The sequence below is a fragment of the Saccopteryx bilineata genome, chromosome 1 (assembly GCF_036850765.1).
Source record: "Saccopteryx bilineata isolate mSacBil1 chromosome 1, mSacBil1_pri_phased_curated, whole genome shotgun sequence".
In the NCBI taxonomy this organism is placed as follows: Eukaryota; Metazoa; Chordata; class Mammalia; order Chiroptera; family Emballonuridae; genus Saccopteryx; species Saccopteryx bilineata.
Genome location: NC_089490.1, coordinates 67071409 through 67096068, shown reverse-complemented (window position 1 = coordinate 67096068; position 24660 = coordinate 67071409). Strand labels below are relative to the sequence as shown.

At 34.3% G+C, this 24660-nt stretch overlaps 1 protein-coding gene across 6 annotated transcripts in view; it reads left to right on the top strand.

Moving 5' to 3' along the window:
• The window catches only part of EPHA7 (EPH receptor A7), a 167161-nt gene that overhangs the window by 7363 nt on the left and 135138 nt on the right, over positions 1 to 24660 (top strand). For all 6 annotated transcript variants that reach the window (XM_066254318.1, XM_066254311.1, XM_066254298.1 and 3 more), the window contains exon 3: positions 928 to 1597. In XM_066254318.1, coding sequence (XP_066110415.1) covers positions 928 to 1597 — 670 coding nt within the window. The remainder of the gene's footprint in view (positions 1 to 927; positions 1598 to 24660) is intronic.

Below are 24660 nucleotides of genomic sequence, written 5' to 3'. Positions count from 1 at the left end.
TTTCTAATAGTGATATAGGTAATATTGTAATGGTTTAATTATCTTTAAATTGTTGCTACTTCTGTTAAACTTAATTATTTTATTTTATTTTTTGTGAATATATATTATACAAGTTTGCTATAGCATGCTTTGTATTAACATATGAATGGGCATTTTGAAACATCCGGTATTTTTCCTGTCAGAAAGTTTATTACTGAAATATGATTCAGGATGCTGATTTGCCACGTACATTTGATTCTCTGTTGAAAGCAATTTATTTAGAAAGATAAATCTTACTTTTATACAAACACTTTATATAGTTATATAGATTTATGTACAATATTGTTCATAACATTGCAATAAATAAATAGCTCTGTAAAATGTTATCCTCTTATGTCTCATTTTGAAAAGATTGTAAAAGAATCTGCATTATGAATATCAATTTGTGGTGGAATGCTTTTACATTTCAGGGTATTTTTGGCGTATCTTTCCCTATGTTTTTAGGCACTTTCTAAGTTTAAACATAACATTTACACTTAAAATGTCAACTGAGTTATAAAAAAAATTCTGCCATGTATTCATATGTATATGCATTAAACTGTAATGTAAGTAATTGTGTTGTACACTTTAGTCCATAAATATTATAATCTCAATAGAAAATATAGATGTAAGCAAACCTATAAAAAGAAACACTAATATAGTACACTAGCAAACAGATATTAAACAAAATGAAATATTTATTGTATGTACAAACAGTGCATGCAATCTAAATGATATTGCACCACAAAGATGAGGCTGAAGTGGGAATGCTCTATTCTCAAGTGGTCAGGGTAGAAATCACACTCTTTCAAAGACATGCATTTGTGCTGTAAAAGACTTCTCATGCACTCTTGAAATCAGAATGTTATTTTTTGCTGAGTGACTGATGGCCTTTATTTAATTTTACAGTGGGAAGAAATTAGTGGTTTGGATGAGAACTATACCCCAATACGAACGTACCAGGTGTGCCAGGTCATGGAGCCCAACCAAAACAACTGGCTGCGGACTAACTGGATTTCGAAAGGCAACGCACAAAGGATTTTTGTAGAACTGAAATTCACCCTGAGGGATTGTAACAGTCTTCCTGGAGTACTGGGAACTTGCAAGGAAACCTTTAATTTGTACTATTATGAAACAGACTACGACACTGGCAGGAATATAAGAGAAAACCTCTATGTAAAAATAGACACCATTGCTGCAGATGAAAGTTTTACCCAAGGTGACCTTGGTGAAAGAAAGATGAAGCTTAATACTGAGGTGAGAGAGATTGGACCTTTGTCCAAAAAGGGATTCTATCTTGCCTTTCAGGATGTAGGGGCTTGCATAGCATTAGTTTCTGTTAAAGTATACTACAAGAAGTGCTGGTCCATTATTGAGAACTTAGCTATCTTTCCAGATACAGTGACTGGTTCAGAATTCTCCTCTTTAGTTGAGGTTCGAGGGACATGTGTCAGCAGTGCGGAGGAAGAGGCGGAAAACTCCCCCAGGATGCACTGCAGTGCAGAAGGAGAATGGTTAGTGCCCATTGGAAAATGTATCTGCAAAGCAGGCTACCAGCAAAAAGGGGACACTTGTGAACGTAAGTAATATGTGCTCTTAAAATTCTACTTTGCATTTTTTTCTCTTCCAGTATCAGTCTTGAAGTAATAATAATCATTTGAACATGTGAGTCTACTCTATACCAGCAGCCTGATTCAGTGGATCTTAATCCAAATCATTATTGAACTTACCAGTGATTCCCTACTGTGATGTCTGTACTATAAATATTGACAACAATGGTATTTGTTATTAAAATTTAATTTACCCTATGCTTGACATAGAAGTCAACAGTAGCACATTGAGCTATGAGATTTAACAGAGGAGAGAGATGTGACGTTGATCAGGATTTAAAGATATCTGATTCCTTCTGTTTTGAAATCTGTCGTCATCTGGACTTGTGAGTAGCAGGAAAAAAAGCAGATTATGGGGGCTGTAACAAGACTTTCACTCACAGGGAAAGTTCAAATACATTTGCAAACTTTAAGAAATATTTTTTATAAATACTAAAATTTTGATACAAAATCATCGCATTTCACTTGATAAATCTATGAGGTTACTTTGCTCAAAACTATATTTCTTTTATGGGCTAAATAATAAAATGAGTGTTTTTCTGATAAGTTATATTACAGTGGACTATATTTCTGTAGAAATGGGCCAAAGTAAAGTTTTAGTTATCGTAATACATCAGCTTTGTTTTCTATTTGTTTTGAAACAATAATATCCTATGAATTAGTGAACCTTTACATTTTGTAAAACCGTATTTTTATTACATAACATTATGTGGTCATAATAATTGACCATTATTTTTAAATTTAATATTATATCAGATGGATCTTTAGAATTGATAAATAATTTTCTGTTTGTGGCTCTCCTGAAAATTTTTTTCTTATACGATTACACTACTTATATCATTTTAATTTGTAAATTATAAAGCATAATACCTTCAAAAAGTAACTTTTAGATATTTCTTTTACCACTAGCTAGCAGCATAATTTTAATATTTGCTAATATTATATAATTTAGAGAGGACTGTAACCAACAATAATTGTTATAAGTAAATTTGGAGGGGTAACAGTATGTGCAGATACTCTCGCATGTACTTCACACACATTAGTTCATTTAATGAGGTAGAGATCATTATCTCCATTTTACAGAATGAAAAATTGGGGCTATCCAGGATAATGGCTTGCTTGTAGTTACTTTAGTAAGTAATATTTGTCTTAGCTTAGATTCAAACTCAGAGCCTTCTAGTTCCAGAGCCTGGGCTTTTAACAACAATATTGCTCTAGTTTCCTTCACAAAGCAGGGAAAATCCTAGCAAACAGTGTTCCATTGCTGAACTTAAATGACTTGCAAATAGTAATTTGGTATATAAATCACATTACTTCCACATAAAATGCTCTTTCTATTCTAGTATTTAAAGAAATAATAACAACAATATATTTAGATCTGTAGTGTTCAACATGGTAGCCAGTAGCTCTTTGGGTTCTGAAAAGTGGCTTTTCACAATTGAGATATGGTGTATGTAAGTACAAATTGTTCTCTGGATCTCAAAGGCTTACTACAAAAAACAGAATGTAACATACATCAGTACTAATTTTTTTAGATAAATTGGGTTGAATAAAATATATGTTAGTCTGACCAGGTGGTGGCGCAGAAGATAAAGCATCGGACTGGGATGTAGAGGACCCAGGTTCGAAACCCTGAGGTTGCTGATGAGTGCAGACTCATTGGGCTTGAGTGCAGGCTTACCAGCTTTAGCATGGTCATTAGCTTGAACCCAAGGTTGCTGGCTTGAGCAAGGGGTCACTTGCTCAGCTGTAGCACCCCCCCCCCAATCAAGGCACACGTGAGAAAACTATCAATGAACAGCTAAGGTGCCACAACAGGGACTTGATGCATCTCGTCTCTCTCTCTTCCTGTCTGTCCCTCTCACTGTCTCTGTCACCAGAAACAAACAAAAAAATACATACATATATACATATTTCTACAGGACATACCATTTAAATGGATCAACTGGGCAAGAATATTTTCCTGTCCTGGTTGAAGAGTTAAATACCTCATGTGGATGATCTTTAGCGTATAAAATACTTACGACCTAGCATTCAATTATAATTGTCTCCATAGCTGACATTGTGAAGTGAACTCTGTGCACAATAAATGGACATGTTATAGTTTCAGGTCTCACAGGCAAGGTTAGTGGCCTTCTCTTACACCCCCTGGAGGAGCCAATGCTGTCTACGCACTGTCCTCTTCCCCTTTCTGTCACTGGCAGCATTTCTTACAGAGTAGAAAATCCTGCAGGTTCCATTTATGTGGAAATCAGAAAGTGAAGATTTACCACTGCTAGTAGGCAGAATGCTATTGCACTGGGTAAGTAGAGGAATATTCTTACTTAACTAATCAATTTAATGAAAGGCAGTATTCTTACTGACTAGAGTGTAGTGACAGTTACTTGAAATTGATGGTGGACTCATGAAAATACAGTGTAAAACTAACAAAAATAGGAAACATAAGAAGTAAAACAGGAATACATATAAAAGTACACCATAAAATTTGTTTAAGGAAAGACTAGGAAATAATAAAAAAGTTTTAATGTTCAAAGATTTTAAAGAAAATTACAGTATTCCTTGTTTCATTTTGTGTAACTTAGTTCATATGATTTCTACATTTACTTGTTAAGCAAAATAAACAGGAATTTTTTTGAGTTCTGTGCTTCTGAGTATAAAATTTAGTAAGAAAAGCAGTCTTTAACTGCAGTAAAGAGATAGATTACCATGAAGAAAGGTCTCCAATTTCTTCCACATGAGCAAAATTTTCTCATTAAATATAGTACTATTAAAATTATTCATATTCCTTTATTTTGTCTCCACGAATTGGAACCTCATTTAAATACTAAAATTATTGTCACCTGAAAAATACACTAATGTACTTAAAAATAAAATAAAATTACCTCGCTGTCATCTACTTTAATGAGGTATTAGAATAGGTGGAATTAGGTATTGATAGTAAGAGTTCATTAAAGAAAATGTGATTAAACGAGTAAAAAGGCCTTTTTATCGTTCAACTGAAAGAATATGGCTGCACTTTTATAACTCTAAGTAAGTTGTTTATCAAATGACTTTCTTTTTAACCTTGGTGATATTGATGAAAGAATTAAACAGCTTATACTTAAATATGGTACCATGTTCATTTGCAGAATCACTTCCCTCCTTGGCATAATTTCTTGGCATCACTGTGAGAGTGCTTGCCCCTGGAATCAATCCAGAGCTGCCTTTATAGTATTTCTCCTGTTTCCTTTCGGTGATTCTGTTAAGAGTTTGAAAACAAATTCTAGTCCCATATTGGGGAAAACTAAAGTGTTTACAAGAGAGTGTTAGTGAGTCCCTAGCCAAATTAGGGTGGTTAGCCGCTTACATGCAAGCTTTTCTGGACACTGTCTAAAATTTTTGAACTGTGAACAACTATAGAAACCCATCAGAGAAGTGATCAGTTGATGTAAAAGTTTTTCTCTTTGTGATTTTGCAAAATAACTCAGATTTCAAAAGCAAATTATTTCCCAAGTACAGTATAATATATGAAAAGCTCCTGTCCTTATTCCTTAATATAGTGCTTTTATGAACACATCTTTTTACAGTCATTTAAAAACAATGATTCCAGGTAGTTAACACACTTTTATTGTCAAAAAACCCTTTTTAAAAAAATTACCAAGATGTTCTCACTTTTATGAAACTAGCCAATATATATTCTTAGATAGAATATCTTTGAGAGATTATATATTTTACATATAGAAATAATTTCAGAAGACTAATAAAATTACATTATGAAATATATTTTAAAAATTGTGGAACTTTGTACAGTTTGAGTCATTTAGAAATTAGAATATTTGTCAAATTGTGGAGCTTAGTAGGATAACTTGGATTTGTATAGGTAATTTTCAGGTTACGCTCAACAGTCCTGTTCATGTTCTCATTTCATCTGTAGCCTGTCACTGACAGGTGGAATGTACATATTTTGTTTTTCTCCTTTGACATATAAGAAACTGCCACTCAGGGATATTAAAAAGGAATGAAACTGCATAAGAACCCAGGACCTGTCTACCAATTCAAGTCTTTTTCCCCACTATACCACACTGCTTCCTAAAATTTGTCCTGTACTTCAACTAATGGATTTTAGTTACTGAAGAACTGATGAAACTGTATTCTAAGTAGGGTGACCATATGCCTAATTTGTCTGGAATAATTATTTTACTTATTAACACTGCTTCTTTCTGCTTTCAGAAGTGCTCTGATTTGGATGGTAAATCCAAATTGGTCATTCTAATTGTAAACAAAAATCTAAAGGTGTAATGCAGTTTTATATGCATGAGTGAACATGGGGATGCGATTTACTTCTGCTATTTATATTGCGTAATTTAAATTTTCTGAATTAAAACAAAGATTTAGAAATTGTATTTCTATAATTTCATGTAAAGGAGAATTCAGATAATTATGCACTTCTCAATTTTATTTTAATGAATTTTCTTTATAGCTGTTTCTAAATATTTTCTGTTAATAAATTAACAGATCTTCATTATTTTAATATATAATTTATGGACAGTAACATACAATTCAATAAATTAAAACATTCAATTTGATATTAATATTAAAATTCCTTCTTGATTAGATTTTTGAAAACTTTTTTCACAGGATAATAGTTTATAATATATACTATTTACAATCAAGTATATACGGAAAGGTAAGATACACTACAGAGTTAATAGCTCTGATGCTGGAGTCACAGAGCTTTAAAATTCTGCCTTCACAATATAGCAGGTATATAAACTAGGACAATCTCTCTAAGCCTTAATTTCAGTAAGTATAAAATGGGGCTAATAAAAATAGTATGTCCCTCATAGGGTTCTTGTCACAATTGAATGCAATAATGTGTGATAAAACCCTAAGAGTATTATATGGGACATAGCAAATATTCAATGAACACTTGCTATTACCTTTTATTTATAATGAAACAAGTTTGCAAAGTAAAGAATTCTCATGGCAATGAGTGAATTAACATAGATCTCAGGGGCCACAAATAGTTCAGTATATCTTTAGCCAGTAAATCCTATCCTTAATTTACCTGAGGAGCTTCCCCCTACACAATTTATGTAATTTGAAATATTGGAAATTACATTAATGTTCAAAATGCATCACTTTGATTGAACCCAAAATATCAACAATGTGATGCAGGAATTTTAAATTTTTTTATTAAAATTTTGAATGAAAATAAAAATAAAATTTTGTATACACTGATATTTAGAAGTATGTAAAATACGCATATGGAAAAGAATAGGTGGGAACATAAATACCGCATAAAATGTCAGTGGTGGGATTGTGGGTGATCTTTTGCTCTCTGTATTTTTTAAAATCTTGATTATTAACTCCCCCCCCCTTTTATTGAATTTATTGGTGTGGCACTGATTAAAATGATACAGGTTTCAGATGCATAATTCCACAACACATCTTTTTTTTTAACAATATAATTATTGATTATATGTAAGCTAATAATAGTTCACACAAAGACAAATTGAATTGCATCTCCAAACTACAGGATTTTAAATTCAGTGTCCATGCTAAATATAGGACTCAGGAGACAGAACAATAGTAATTTAGAGGTAGAGTTTAAATCACTTAAAAGTGGGGAGATTCAAGGCATTCAACAAAAAGAGTTAATACATTTTGTTTTTTTAATTCTTAATAGATAACAAGAGTTATTTTAAATGCTTCACATGTGTTCATTTAATCTTATAGCAAGATGTTACTAACTCATTTAATCTGGCAGATAAGCACTATTATAACACAGTTTAAAGGAGAAAAATACTGTTACTGAAGTATTACATTGTTTCTGCGTTAAGTTACATTTATCTATAAGGTGTATGCACACATTTTTTAATATAAGGAAACGGAAGCACCATGAGGGGTGGGTTAAGTTCCTACCATCACATGAGGAGTAGCCGACTGTTGTTAAAACTATCTTGTTCTAGAATCCTTGTCCGTAATGAATACAGAGGACTGCATTTTTATAGATAAGCATGCTATCTATGGCAGTCTTTCATAAAAATAAACTTTTTTTTTTAGGATATATGAAAAGGTGATACAAATCTGAACATATTCTGTCCATTGTTAAAATTTTAAAATACTTATATCTCTGTCTTCCCAGCATCCTAAATATTTCACCTGCTTTGCCCTTCTCTTTACCGGTTATTTTATTCATACGGCACACAAAATGTGCTTTGTGAAACAACATAGAGAGTATCACTTTATTATTCAGAAAGCTTCAGGCCTTGTAATTGCCAGTCAAAATGTCCTACTATTTAGGCTGGCATTTAAAGCTTTCACAACATGACTCTAATCTTTCTTCTAACTTTCAATCACAAATATTATCATCCTTGAAGCCCCTGCTCCCACTTCCCCACTTCATCCACGGGTGTGCTTAAGGGTGGAACGAGAGACAATATATATTTAGAATGTATCTTGAAGTGTGTTTATGGTTATCTTAGAAGGAAGATGACTTTTACTATCAGATTGTTTTGCTTCCAAATTATAGATTGTAAATATTTTCTTGAATTGTAAAACCAGTAGAAAAAAATAATAGTAATAAAACCTGAGAAATCAATTCCTAAATTACTATTACACTCTATAAATCGGAAATTACCTACATTTTGTATCATTTCCAGATATATTTCTTCGATTTGAGTTATAAAAACATTGCATTATAATTTTTATACTATTTTTTCAATCATTCACTTTTAGATGCTCCTAATACTTGCGTGAAGACATTTTTGACTAGGTGATGCGTGTAGATCTAGAGCAAGCCACTCCCTGAACTCCAGCCCCACAGCCCTTTTCCCCAGGAGCAGTGGCTATTTTCAGTTACTTCTGTCCTTTTCAGAGATATTTGCTCATAATTCCTTAAAGAAAAAAAAAATTGGAGAAAGATCATTGTGAATCTTAAATTAGAAACATCACACAGTTTTCTACTAGAAGGTTGTAGACTTGTTTAAAATTATACTGCTTTTTACTTATCTTTGTGTGTACCCACCATGCATTTAACTACTCAGTAAATAAAGGACAGGAAGATGGAAGATCTGATCACAGTGAGACAATAATAATGAAAGAAGGAAATTTGAAATTAATGTGTGTGATTTCATTTTCTATGATTGATAAGCTCAGTTCATAACCTCAGAACTTTTCTATTATCCTACCTTTGGCAAGTATATGGTCTCACTTCTACATTTACAGTGGAAGTTTAAATTGACATTAATTTATGGCAGGCAGTGTCATAATGTAAATCAGTGATACGTTAAAGCGTTGCTTGTACTTTGATTTTTGTATCCAGCTTTTAGTCATTTCCCCTTAAACAACTGTCACTATAATTATAGTCTATAAACTATTTATTATGATATTGTGTATAATGTGGTTCTTTTGTACAAACTATAATATTATCTTTAAGGGAGAAATTTAACCCTGCTATATACATTTTTCTATATATTTATCTCAGTGTGCCTGAATCAACAGAAAATTTTAGTAAATTTTTTTTTTTTTTTTTGTATTTTTCCGAAGCTGGAAACGGGGAGAGACAGTCAGACAGACACCCACATGGGCCCTACCGGGATCCACCCGGCACGCCCACCAGGGGGCGATGCTCTGCCCCTCCGGGCGTCGCTCTGTTGCGACCAGAGCCACTCTAGCGCCTGGGGCAGAGGCCAAGGAGCCATCCCCAGTGCCCGGGCCGTCCTTGCTCCAATGGAGCCTCGCTGCGGGAGGGGAAGAGAGAGACAGAGAGGAAGGAGAGCGGGAGGGGTAGAGAAACAGATGGGCGCTTGTCCTGTGTGCCCTGGCCGGGAATCGAACCTGGGACCCCTTGCACGCCAGGCTGACGCTCTACCACTGAGCCAACTGGCCAGGGCTGGTAAATTTTTTTTATTTCATTTTTTTTCTCTCATTTAAGTTATCCCATCCTCTGCAATATATCTCACAAATTTAGTTTAAAATTCTTTTTAATTGATTTTAGAGAGAGAGGAAGAGGGTAGAAAGAGAAAGAGAGAGCGACACAGAGCGACAGACACATCTGTCTGTTTCTGTATATGTCCTGATCAGGAATCGAACCAGTAACCACTGTGCATCCAGTGGATACCCTAATCAGACGAGCTCACAATTTAGTTTGTGAGGATGTCTTTATTAGGATATTCATATGATGTTAATGCTTGGAAAGTAGAAGGTTACATGTATATATAATGTGTGTTTTTTTAAAAAAAAATCTAGTAACAAAAATGATCCAACTTTGAGTTTAGTTAGGTATAGACATTGTTTTTTGTTTTCTACCTGGGATACCAACTTGGTTAAAAGTTATAGAATCTAAGTATCTGTATGGATAGATCATAGTATTAATCCCAAATAACACAATTTCATAGGAACAGATCCAGCATAATACATACCTCAATTAAATTAAATGTGTAGTGTCTCATAAATTCTGTGGTCTTATGAAGAAATATGGGAGGTTTATTATTTAGCTTACTTTGTTTAGTTGGAGGTCAATGACTGGCATTAAAAAAACAAAGAAAATACATTCTGGGGTGTAGTAATTTGATAATTTTTAATGATTACATGTTATATACAGTAGTCTTCCCTTATCTGCTACTTAGCTTTTCAAAGTTTCAGTTACCCATAGTCACCTGCAGTCTGAAAATATTAAATAGAAAATTCCAGAAATAGACAACCTATAAGTTTTCCATTGCACGCTGTTATGGCTGAATGGTGTGAGGAAATCTCATGTGTCTGTCTCCATCCTGTTTGGCACACGAATCATTCTTTCCTCCAGAATATCCACACTACACTACCCACTTGGTTGTCACTTGTAGCTATCTCTTTTATCAGATCACCTGTCCTTGTATTCAGGGAACCCTTATTTTATTTCGTAATGGCCCTAACATACAAGAGTAGTGATGCTGGCAATTCAAGTATACCAAAGAGAAGCTGTAAAGCAGTGGTCCCCAACCTCTTTTGGGCCATGGACCACTTTAATGTCAGAAAATATTTTCACGGACCGGCCTTTAGGGTGGGATGGATAAATGTATCACGTGACCGAGACAAGCTTCAAGAGTGAGTCTTAGACGGATGTAACAGAGGGAATCTGGTCATTTTTTAAAAATAAAACATTGTTCAGACTTAAATATAAATAAAGCGGAAATAATGTAAGTTATTTATTCTTTCTCTGTGGAACAGTACCAAATGGCCCACGGACCAACACTGGCCCACGGCCTGGGGATTGGGGACCACTGCTGTAAAGTACTTCCTTTAAGTAAAAAGGTGCGTACAATTCAATGAGATATTTTGGGAGACCACGTTCACATAATTTTTATTACAATATATTACTAAAATTGTTTTATTATAATTGTCATTAATCTCTTTGTCTAATTTATAAATTAAATTTTATCATAGCTATGTATATGTAGGGAAAAAATAGCATATATGTATAGGGTTTGACACTGTCCACGGTTTTAGGCATCCACTGGAGATCTTGGAAGTTTTTCTCAGGATGAGGTCTACTGAACTGTGGATCTTGAATGTTTTTACTTGGCTTCTCATTTATATTATTTACTGTTGATTATATTGTCTCTTGCTTCCAGTGTATTGTAAACTCAGGAGGCTTTGAAGGGACACATTATGCGTTTTATATTTTGTTTTCTGTGTTACCCAATTAACACCTGGTTTGGCCCCTCACCTGTGGGGATGTAAGATCTGCAACTGAAGCCATTCACACTGAATTCTCAATTACAGCCTTTGTAGAAAACCTAGATCAGGGGAGGGGAATACTGAGATGCTTTTATTAACAAAATATAATAGTGATCAGATGTAATTATTGTCTATGCATCTTGCATTTATTTCTTTTTAAAGTTGGTCAGCACTCTATTATGTTACTGTTACCTGCTCTACCTTGTAAGAAGAGCACTCCCTCTGAAAGAGTGGCGTAAGAGCAGGGCATAGGTGTGGAGGGTAAAATGCATTCTAAAGCATTATTGGATATAATGAAAGTTATTTGAAACATCATTAAGTTCACTGTACTGTTTTATATTTTCAACTGATTTATATGTATTATGTTTATTTTAGTAATGCTTTACTAGTTTAGTAATACTAAACTAGTTCCCATGTAGACAAGGACACCTAATGGCATTAACTTACCTAAATTAATAACATGAATTTAAAGTAGTAGATGGGTTAAATAAATAATCTTTTTATTTTTTATATTTGATTTATTCATTTTTAGAGAGAGGGGAGAAAAGAGAGAAAGAACGGGGGCGGGGGGGGGGGGGAGCAGGAAGCATCAACTCCCGTATTTGCCTTGACCAGGCAAGCCCAGGGTTTAGAACCAGCGACCTCACTCAGTGTTACAGGTCTATTCTTTATCCACTGCGCTATCACAGGTCAGGCTAAATAAATAATCTTAATTGATTTATCCTCTCAAGTACATATGTAAGTTTATTTTAACACAACTGTTCTGTGAACATGCTTACATTCTTTGAGGTTGTAATCTATTCCAAGAAAATTAGAATCATAAATTCTTAGAGTTTGAGTGTAATTTACAGATTTCAAAAGTTAAATTAGAGGTGGTTTTTGGCCTCTTTTTTTTCTTTCTAAAGAAATGGCACAAAAAAACCCCTCATTTATAGTTCTAACAGGTCATTCATGACAGATTTGAAAATAAAATCAGAATTTATTCAACTTTTTCACACAATACCCACACAAATATGTACGTATGATATGCACATATGTACACACGCACACATATACACACATATACTGTCCATTTCTATCCCCACTAGGGGAAATAAAGCACAAGTTAACAAAACGTCATAAAAAAATTAAATATATTTTTGTCTTTTACCCAATTTTAGATTTCTAAATTGCTGTGCACTAATATTTTCATTTTAAGTGCTGAATAGTTAAGATTTTTTTTATCTGTGAAAAACTCAATTGACAATTACAAAGTGACTGAAAAACTAATACAGGATATTCTCGGATTATTGCATATTTTTAAAAGAGAAAAACCAAGCTGCTTTAGCAATACCTTAACATTGTCTTTCACAAAGCAAAAAAAATTTATAAACAAACTTTTGCTTCTTGATTTTCAAGTAGACTATTTAAGCTCCTTTTACTCAAAAATGGTTATCTTTTTTTTTTATTTTTAGTTTTTGTAGGTTTTATCAGATCAGAAGGAGGTAAATTTTTAGCAATTAGCACATTTTGGATATTGTGACATTTGTATGTAAGTGTTTAACATGAGAATAGTGGCCACCTCTTCCAGTATTAGAAACCTAAAAACCTAGAAACTCTGCTGTTTAACCTTGTGGTTTCTGACTGGGTCTCCTCTGAGAAACCTGCAGACTTTATAGCCCCTCAGGCTTTGCTTCTACAAAATCTTTTCTTCAAAACTGAGCTTTAAAATTAACACATGCTAAGCTTAGGCATTCAGGCTATGATCTGAAGCTGGGGAAGCGTGTGACTCCGGGTTTTTTATGTTGAGACAGTATTTTAGTTTGCAAAGGAAACCTGAGAGGAACTTTTTAACTTCGTTGCTTCAGCCGCACTCCTGTGTCTAATGTTCATTCTGCACAAACGTACGAGAGCCCTGTGTTTTTCAAGGCTGAACATAATTGCTTGATCATTTTCCCTTTTGTAAATTTCAAAATAAGACAGCATTGCTTCTCACTTTAAGTTCAAACAGCTCTCTCTGATTTTCAAAATAATAAGCAAGCCGTCACCATCTGTGTAGTCATTTTTCTAATGTACTTTATCCTTCAATGTGGTATAGTGGGTTTTCTTTGCCATTCTCATGCTCTGTATTTTTAATTTATTTTTTGTATTTTTCTGCATCTTTTCTGAGATTTTTGTAGACTTTGGCAATAGCTTTTCATTTACTTTCAGGAAATTCTACATCATCCCCTGGTTTAAAACTTTTTAGAACATACCTTCCCATCGATGACCTGGTAGTAGTGGAAGTACGTCTCTCTTCCAAGCTCTGTGTTTTTACTGAAATAGAAATACATGGCCTACAATATTTTACCCTTTTGCCTCTACAGGACAGTGATTTTACTTATTATTATTTAATGTTGTACAAGTTAATAGTCAATTAGTACAAATATTGAACCTTATTAATAACTATTACTTATTATTGTGAAGTTTTGATCTAATCCAGGCATGTCTTTCTGTGTTCAACTATAATTCATCCTTTTACATATCTGTTCAAATTCTTAATTAGGTATGATAAGAAATCTAGTTTTTACCTCTTCAAATCATTTCATGATGTTCATGATTTATAAAAATTTATAGTTAAACTTTTAATATTAAACTGAGAAAAGAGTTTCATAATGGAGAGGTAGATGGTATATGTAAAAATGAAAACATTTATCATAATATATGACAAAACTTGTGTAATTTGAATTTTAGCTGATTTTTATGGAGCTGAGAAAATAATTCACATTTTGGTTATAGTCTCTTTTGTAACATTTAGACTGTGACTATAATTGTAGAATTACATCTATCCCTCAGTACCATCAAGGAACTCAGTCAAGGTGTATATATATATCATATATATATATATATATATGATATATATGAATGCCTAGTCAAAGTTCTTAATCTTTATTTTTTTCAAAAAAGCTGTATGTAACAATTTTTGTTACTGTTTGCTTAAATCAGAGAATGATGGAGACTTAACAACAAAGGAGAGTGTACCAATAATTTAATACTTTTTTCTGCAGGGAGGCAGATTAAGTGTGAATATGAAAGAGGTGCAAGGTTAGAATACTGACACAACTTCCAATCTTGAGTTTTTTTAAGGATTTTCTGTCATTATATGCTCTATTGGAGAGACAACAAACTACGTGTTTGGTCTATAAAAGACAGCATAAATATTCAGGAGCCTGTGAATACAGCTCATTTAAGCTTATATGATACAAGCTGAGACAAGGTTGACTTGGTGAAAAACAAACCACTAATGTATACTAGGGTTCACATTAAGCGCTTCTCTTACTGCAACCAACATCTTTTTTAACCATTTCCTAATATATGATATGAAAATAAACAAAAACAACACAAAAACCAAGTCTGCTTCTGCATATAGGCTAATCTACACTGAATAGCACTATACGTTTTATTCCTATAAACCAAGAGGGCGTGGTTATTCATTATTCATTAATGTCTATAGATGACTGACTGTCACTTGAATCAGAGTGGAGTCTGATAGAATGCTGACACTGATTGATGGACATCCTCCTGAGAACCTGCGTAGGCAGACTGAGTAGGTCAGTTGAACACAGAAAACCATCCTGGACCCAATTGGGCATGCAGAAGCTTGTTGCTATTTGTCTTTATTTTTTTTAAAAAATCATAGCATAATATCAAGAATTCATTTGATTTTAAGATTAATTATATATTTCTAGCCATCCTGATTATCAAATAAGAGTAGTAATTGATTTGATTGTAAACAAAGTCTGGTCCCAGGTGTTCTGGCTCACATTTAGAGGAAGAATTTTGATTTTGTTTATTCTGTCTTAACAGAAAGATAAATAAGAAAAAAAATCAAAATTCAGAATTGATTTGCATATACATACTTGAAAATAGTTTTTTTAAATAGAAGTATTATTTACTGGAGAGAATAAAAATGTCATTGGTGTATAGACTATATAATATAAAGTTAAAGTGAGCTATGTTTTTGAATTCTCCTTGAATGACTGTCAACATTGTAATATTTTCAATGAATTCTTCAACCAGAATTATACTTATTTTAAGGATAGTTAATAATATATCAAAATGTTGGCAGATTTAAAGTTATTTTCAACTATAATTTGTTAATTTTCTTAATTTGAATGAAAGTATCAACACTTGAAAAAATACACTGCTCAAAAAAATTAGAGGATATTTTATTGCTTCATATTTATTTTGAAATATACCCCAATTCTGCTCACAAAAATTAGGGGAAGCACTGGCTGGTTGGCTTAGTGGTAGAGCGTCTGCCCGGCATGTGGAGTTCTTGGGTTTGATTCCCGGCCAGGGCACACAGGAGAAGTGCCCCTCTGCTTCTCCACCCTTTCCCCTCTCCTTCCTCTCTATCTCTCTCTTCCTCCCCCACAGCTGAGACTCCATTGGAGCAAAGTTGGCTGGGGTGCTGAGGATGGCTCCATGGCCTCAGCCTCAGAAGCTATGGCTCCAGCCGCAAGGCAGCAACGCCCCAAATGGGCAGAGCATTGCCCCCGGTGAGCATGCTGGTAGATCTCAGTTGGGCACATGTTGGGAATCTGCCTCCCCGCTTCTAACTTCAGAAAAAAAAATAAAATAAAATAAATTAAGGGATATTGTATTGCTTCATACTCATTTTGAAATATCTCTGATTTTTGTGAGCAGTATATATGGAATTTTGCAATCATTTAATAAGGGTTAATAGGTTTTATCTCAAAATAGAAGAAATGATCACATTAGACTTTATCTGCAATTCAATAAAAAGGTTAACTTGAACCATAATTGGTACATCGCTTACCTTTATTTTTGTGAAATTTGATTTTATTTTTCAGTCCTTTTTTTTTAATACTCAGTTTGGTATATTTTATATATACACATTTATTAGCTAACTATAATTTTAGATATATAAATATGTTAAATTCTATTTTGCATGGAATAAATTATGTTGGCAGTTATATTATTTTAGAGCTTCTGAGTTATAAGTTCATATATATTCAAAATATTTATTTTTAAAAATTTATTCATAAGAACTTTTTATCATGTTTGCATATGCATTTTAGAGCATTTGAATTTGAGGTTAATGTCCTCATTATTCAAAATCTAACAAATCTTTAACATATTAAAGTAGCTCACAGTATCTTAAAACAACATACAATTTATTATTATATCATTATAGCATCTTTGTTAAACAGTAAATAATTTATATATTTTTTAGTCAAGGAAAGCCATATTTCACAGTGTTAACCACTAAAAATAGCAAAATAGAGTTCTGAAGATTATATGAAATATTATATTCAAGTACATTCATTTTATAATATGCTTATATAAAGTAATTCAGAAGCACTTTCCCCCTACCTACTGAATAGTTTTGTATAACATATTTTACATGCTAATCATCACATAGATATGAAATTTTGATTTTCCATGAAGAAGTATACTTTGAGATTACCTAAGAGTTAATTTCTACATTGAAACAAATGACATTGGGAAACAGATAGTTTAGCATTTTCTGTTTTGACATGTTTTCCTGTCTGAATGCATCTTTTCCAATAGACAGCAGAGATGCATTATGAAAAAAGACATCTGTGCCAAGTTTTAGTTAGCCAAAGAGGCAAGCTCTTGTGTTTGAAAGATAGTGAATCAAATCGATGAAAATGTCTGGACCCTTTTAGCACGAATAAAGTAGAAGGCTACTGGGAAGCTCAGAGAGGGTCTTTTGTTGTAGTGATGGAAAGAGACCCAAACGATGACACTTCAGGGGAGCAGGGTCAGCAAAGAAGATCATCCATCTTCTTCAGTGGCAGCTCTCTGTCAGATTCTAACCCTGTTTAGTGGAGGAACTAAGCTTCCACTGTTGACACCAACTGATTCTCAGCCAAGTGTAAATGAAGCTAATATTCACTGACCTTATGCATAGTAAATGAAGCCTTAGGTGTCATTTGAGAAATAATGTTATCTGACACTTCAAAAAGTGAGTGATGGACAGAGTGTGTATGTGTGTGTTTGTTTTTTTCTGTTGATCATGTAAGCAAATATATATCCTTGAGCCATTCTACATTTTAACTGCTTTTCACAATAGCTACAGATACACTGTTTTGACACCAGTTTAGCTTTGTATTATTTTCATTTAAACATCTAGATGCTGTTACAAGCAGAACTTGACTATACTGCAGAAAAAGCTTATTTGGCTTCCTTTAGTTTCTGGAACATCGAGTCACAGAAGAGAAGGTTCAGTTTTCACTAATAAAAGACATAAATTTCAAGAAAATTCTGAGTTACTAGTTCACATTCAAAACACAATGAAGCAGAATATATTTCTTTATGAATATAAAGAGTAGATTGCTCATTAGAGAGCAAGTCAGAAAGGCTGTATTTTGTCATTTTAAAACATTGTCTAAAAGCTCTTTTTCATTTTAGTTAGTAATGTCTTTTACAACCTAATAGTTTTTCTTAGTCTGTAAAGCAAGACTCCTATTTTTATCTTACTGCAGACTATATTTTAAATTGTATATTGTGTTTATTCTTGCTCTAAAGGATTTTCCATAGTACTTTAAAAAAATTCTCACAAAAATGTATCAGTGCTCATAAACATCCACTATATCAATCATATTAAGTAGTTATGTATACTATAACTAATACATTACCACTGAAAAAATAAAATACTTGTGATAAATATAAAATAATCATTTTAAAGAACCTGTGGAACTGATGATATAGGGAAATGGTACATTAAAGCAGACTGTTGAATTTTCAAAGAGTTCCGTGAAGGTGACTATCTGACATAGTAGAGTTGATGAGAATCACCAGGACAGATCTGCATATAATGGACATCAATCATGTTAGAACTGAACATAAACAGTTGTAAAATTTTTGGAATCTGTGTATTGATTTTTGTTCACCTCATCAGTCCTGATTATTTGTACTTATTAAAGGAGGAGACATGTTTTTTGTTCTTCTAAACTTGAACAGTCAGCATTTGATCAGTAAGCTGTATTCTCTTTTTTTTTTACAAGTAACTGAAATCAGACAAGATCATACACAAAGTTTTCTCCTGGCAGTGTTCCAGAACGTAATCATACAAAAGACACTGAACATGTGTTTAGTCAAATGTTATTTGTTCCCTTGTATTTGTTTGAATCTAAGCACCCTCCTAAGTAAATCATCCCTGTTGATAGTAACTTCACTGAGTTACTATCATCTCTCTTTCTCACTCTCTCTCATCAGTTATCTTCTGCAGGATTTAACAGTGATGTATATATAAAACACAAATGTTAGAGTTGTAGCTTCCTTTATGAACTGTGTGGACTATCTACACATGCAGATGCTAAATTCAGTCCATGCATTAATTCTTTTCCAAACAGTACTCTGACAACAAGTAACTTCACAAGTTAGAGGTGTTGGTGGTGATGGTGGTGCGTGTCGAAGGTGAACTAAATAAATCTGTCTTTCACATATCTTGAATTACATTATTTGTACAAAGAATCCTCCAGATAAATCCAATGGACACAAATTACACATAAACATACTTCAGATGATAGCAGCCTCCTGGTTCTGTTTTTTCTAAATGATCTACTACACAGTGTAGTCACTCTCATAAACATTTGTGAAAAGCTGTCTTCAGTACAGATACAATTTTGTTTAAATTTTTTACATTACATTGTTGTAGATTTTCTTGATTTCTTCAGAAATATCATTCAAAGAGTTTCCATAATAGAAAATAAGGAAGAGTTAGTTAAAAGACAGTAGATTTTGCTTCATGGAATCATTGGTTAATGCAGTGGTCCCCAGGCCGCGGGCCGGTACCGGTCCATGGGCCATTTGGTACCGTTCCTCAGAGAAAGAATAAATAACTTACATTATTTCCGTTTTATTTATATTTAAGTCTGAACAATGTTTTTTATTTTTAAAAAATAACCAGATTCCCTCTGTCACATCCGTCTAAGACTCACTCTTGACGCTTGTCTTGGTCACGTGATACATTTATCTGTCCCACCCTAAAGGCTGGTCCATGAAAATATTTTCTGACATTAAACCGGTCCGGCCCAAAAAAGGTTGTTTGAATGTAAATTGAAAAGGCCAATTGTACTTGATGATCTGCATGACTCAAATTAGATTAGTTACAGTAAAGTTTAGAGACCAAAGTGTCATTTCATCTGGCTGTTCAATAAGTCTCAATCCCTTTGCCCTTAGAATTTACAGTCAGTCAAGGCCTGCTAGTTTTTAAAATGTACAAATCAAGTGTAATAAATGCTTCTGGCAACTTTCTAAAATTATTCCTTGTTGAATAATCTAAATCAGTGATGTCATCTCACAGGATTTCTTGCCTTTTTTTTTTTTTTTTTTTTTTTGATAGAGACAGAGAGGTACAGACCGGGAAACAGGGACAGACAAACAGGAAGGTAGAGAGTTAAGAAGCATCAATTCTTTGTTGTGGCACCTTTGTTCATTGATTGCTATCTCATATGTGCCTTGACTTGGTGGGGGGGCTACAGCAGAGTGAGTGACCCCTTGCTCAAGCCAACAACTTTGGAATCGAGCTAGCGACCTCATGCTCAAGCTGGTGACTTCAGGGTTTTGAACCTGGGTCCTCTGCGTCCCAGTTTGAAACTCTATCCACTGTGCCACTGCCTGGTCTGGCCCTTGGCTTATTCTTATAAACATTATTTATATTGGAAACTTCTTCGAGATGAGGAAGGTTCTAAACATCACTCATATACCTAATATAGCAATCATTAATCGAGCAAACATTACTCAACATTATACTAGGACTATATTTACATACAATACTGATTATATTTTATGTCTTTAGGAGCTAAACAGTGTCTGGAATAGTTGGGATTCCTAGATTCTTGTCAGAAACCACAATTGCTGAGGGCTGTGATTTTGAAAAAGGATGCCAATAAAGGGTTATTAAAGATGTCTAAACATCATGTTACTTCAGTATGAATTATGATTTGCTAGAAAACATCTTAAAATGAGTTTCAGAGATCTTTAAATTCAATCAGACTATAAATTAAAGCTTCCCTTTCCAGAGTCGATTGTTATTATTGCCATATATTACAAGTGAAATGAGATATTTTGTCCTAACTACAAATAGTATTAGATATGTGCTCTGTAAAGTAGATTGCTATACATTTTTAATAAGTAAATTTATTATATATATTAAAGTTATACCCAATAGAAACTTATTTCTAGTATTTTCAAAGGAAAATTGAAACATTTCATGTAAAAATTAATTCTTAATTTTACACTTGATCATTTTACTATTTATTTTTAAGACCTTACATGGGAAATATATGATATCAAAATGGACATGTTTGTAAAATAATAAATTGTGCTTTATTTTGTAAAGGAGGGCCTAGCACACTTATATTTTTAAATATGAAAAAAATTACTTTGGCCTGACCCGGCAGTGGCGCAGTGGATAGAGCGTTGGCTTGGGACACAAAGGACCCAGTTTCAAAATCCCAAGGTCGCAGATTTGAGCATAGGCTCACCAATTTGAGCATGGGGTCACTGGTATGAGTGTGAGATTATAAGACAGGACCTTATGGTCGCTGGATTGAAGCCCAAAGGTCACTGGCTTGGCTGGAGCCCGCTGGTCAAGGCACATATGCAAAAGCAATCAATGAATAACGAAGGTGCCGCAACAAAGAATTGATGCTTCTCATCTCTCTCCCTTCCTGTCTTGTCTGTCCCTATCTGTCCCCCTGTCTGTCCCTCTCTCTGTCCCTATCACTAAAAAAAAAAAAAAAAAAAAAGGCCCTAGCCGGTTGGCTCAGTGGTAGAGCATCGACCTGGCGTACAGAAGTCCCAGGTTCAATTCCCGGCCAGGGCACAGAGGAGAAGCGCCCATCTGCTTCTCCATCCCTCCCCCTCTCCTTCCTCTCGTCTCTCTCTTCCCCTCCCGCAGCCAAGGCTCCATTGGAGCAAAGATGGCCCGGGCGCTGGGGATGGCTCCTTGGCCTCTGCCCCAGGCGCTAGAGCGGCTCTGGTCTCAACAGAGCGATGCCCAGGAGGGGCAGAGCATCGCCCCCTGGTGGGCAGAGCGTCGCCCCTGGTGGGCTTGCCGGGTGGATCTCCCCATTTCCAGCTTCAGAAAAATATAAAAGAAAAAAAAAAGAAAAATTGCATTTAACCCTCCCGCCTAAAGTAAGTCTTTTCCTTGGTAGTGATGTTACAATATACTGTCTTACTTTTATATCTTGAAGAAACAATTTATGGAAAAATCCAGTGATTCTGTTTGTTCATCCTGTTTATGAAGTTAAAAAAAAAAGGGTGGGAGGACCAGTTATTTGTAGTATAATACGATAGAGAATCATCAGGTGGCTAGTGACATCTCTGAAAACCATGGGAATTTATCCCTTCGTGTCAATCTGGAGTAAAAAATAAACCAGTAGTTCCAACACTTGGTCTACATTTCACAGGACAGCTGAAAAGGTCACCATCTCTTGAGGGCATGGTTGATTTTACTTCTGATTCGTGCTGTGCTGTAGGAATCAAGGATTTCTGGTGAAGGGTGACCTGTGTTTGTGGTCAGGAAAAGTGGGTGATTCTCCCTTTCTATCCGTGCAGGTGTCTGAAGGGATGTGTAGATCGGCATTTACTCTGCACTGCTTTGTCAGCAGTTTTGACAGTTGGCTTCTTTGAGAGTTGTTAAAAAATCCTGGGATGGAAGGATATGGGTGTAAAAATTGTTTTTTTTGGTAGAGCAGGAAAGTATAATTTTTAAAAATGTGGAGACTACTATATAATTTTTAAAAAATATTAAAAAAAATTAGCAAATCTTATTGACAGAGATGGTATCAAGTTATCTATCTAAATATGGTTGTAGATGTGTAATTACATTAAATTGTAATGTGTAATTTTGAAAAAAATTTGTCCCGTTTTATATTGAAGGAAATTGTCTAATGCTGATTGATGCTTGAAAGTGTAATCAGTATAATGGGTTTACATGCAATTCACAGTTCACATCTTGGGTTTTTAGTTTTAGACTTTCTATTCTCTTAAACCATGAGAAGTTTATATTTTATTCTACTTTTCTACTTTTAGTTTGCCTGGAAGTTAAAAGAGGAAAGAAGTAGATTAGGTTAGTTGATTATTTACACTGCTCACAAAACTTAGGGGATATTTTATAGCTCATGTTCATTTTGAAATATCCCCTAATTTTTGTGAGCAGTATGTTTTATTACTTTTTTAGCTAGTGAACTACATAACTAAACAGCTTTCTCTTAACTTCATTTCTTGCTCCTTTCACCTTTCCTTCTGTTATTTATTTATTTATTTATTTATTTATTTATTTAATTTTACTGATTGACTTTACTGAGGGAGGGTGCACTGATCGGGGATTGTACTGGCAACTTCTGTGCTGTGTTCAGTTTAGTGGTACTTCTTGCAAGTGACTTGGGTGTGTTAGGTCCTTGTCAGAGATTTTGTGAAAACAGTACTAGTAGAAAAAGCTGGGAAGAAAAGTTAGTTTAAATCTTGAGGAGGAGCCTGACCAGGCAGTGGCGCAGTGGATAGAGCGTTGGACTGGGATGCGGAAGTACCCAGGTTCGAGACTCCGAGGTCCCGCGCGGGCTCATCTGGCTTGAGCAAAGAGCTCGCCAGCTTGGACCCAAGGTCGCTGGCTCCAGCAAGGGGTTACTCGGTCTGCTGAAGGCCCACGGTCAAGGCACATGTGAGAAAGCAATCAATGAACAACTAAGAGGTCGCAACGCACAACGAGAAACTGATGATTGATGCTTCTCATCTCTCTCTGTTCCTGTCTGTCTGTCCCTGTCTATCTCTGCCTCTGTAAAAAAAAAAAAAATCTTGAGGAGGAGAGTTTTTCCTGGAGAACTGTGTAGCAGGCAGTGTCTCATTCCATCATCTGGCAGTGGTGATGGCAGGAACCAAATTTAAGTGAGCCAAGGAATGAACACTAACCTGAGAAAATGGCTGGAAAGGAAACAGTCGTCATGGGGAAAGGAGATCATTGACAGTGTACCCTTATTAGAAAAGTGTATAAAAATGTCTCTGATTATTTGGGTGGTCCACATCAAAATAGTTTTATGTCCTCATGGAGAGTGTATAATGTGAGATGAAATTTTTGCAAGGTGGTATTAAAGACGTTTTGTGTCCAAAGTTTTCTAAATTTATATGATTGATAGAAGGTGGATGTGTGATATCATGTGATCTGTGGTAATAGTTGGAGCAGTGTTTGCAGAAACAGTTGGGGAAATGATAGTCAAGGATCCTTCAAGGAGATGAGCGAAATAGCAGGATAAAAGTGGGAAAGGAGCAAGATTCAAAGTCGATATCAAAGTATGGACTTTCAGAGTTTGTGACTGCGAAATGAAAGAATTCTGCATGGTGATGGCCTAACCGGGGCTGTGCTTGATGACAGAGATGCTATCAAGTTGTCTGTTCAGATACGGTGCAGAGGATCTGGGATGAGAGGGTCACACCATATATATGAAAAGGAAAGAAAAAAAGAATAATCTGCCACAGAATTCCAGAATATAATTGTCTGTCCTCTTAACTTATTAGCTCATTTGTTTCAACAACCTTTGATATAAATTTTCTAAGCTTTTTATTTTGTGATTTAATTTTTAATTCATTTGCTAATGTTTATTCTTCAGTGGTTAGAATTACTAAATATATGTGTTAATAATACAGTATGAAAAGCAGCTTATCCGCCCTATAGATCAAACTGAAAAGTCCTTGTTTTTAAGGACATATTTTGAAACGAAAAGGATTTTTTAAAATAGAAATCTTGAGTTTGTTTCAGAGAGGGTAGTATAACATATTGCATTAGATCTTACCTGTGTTTCCCATCATTTCTCTTCAGTTTCCAGTTATAAAAATGAGATATGTATCATTATTTTAACCTATGTAATAACTTAAAATAATGGCTTGCTTGTGTTGCTTATTTTCCTTTGAACTTAAAGTGTATCACTATAGAATTTTCTCGATTTATAATTGCATTGTCAAGGACAGACTGCATTGAGCACTGACAGTAAGTAAATTTGTAAATAGCAAATGTGATCTTTTGAAATGAATATATCTGTGACTAGAACAGTGAAATGTTTTTCAGAAAAACCCACTACATATGGCCATCTTTCTAAAGAAGACTTCATTATTTTTAAAGAGGAGGCTTTCTGAAAATGTTCAGGATTAATTGCTTAATGGTAACTGAAACAAACAAAAAGCAAATGAACACAAGGCAGTACCTTCTGCAGAGCTTTTAATAGTTACAGTGAAAAATCAGGGCCACTGGCCATGTTGAATTTTGTAAGTATGAATGATGTAGAGGTACTTGCTAATACATTCATGAATAAGTGAA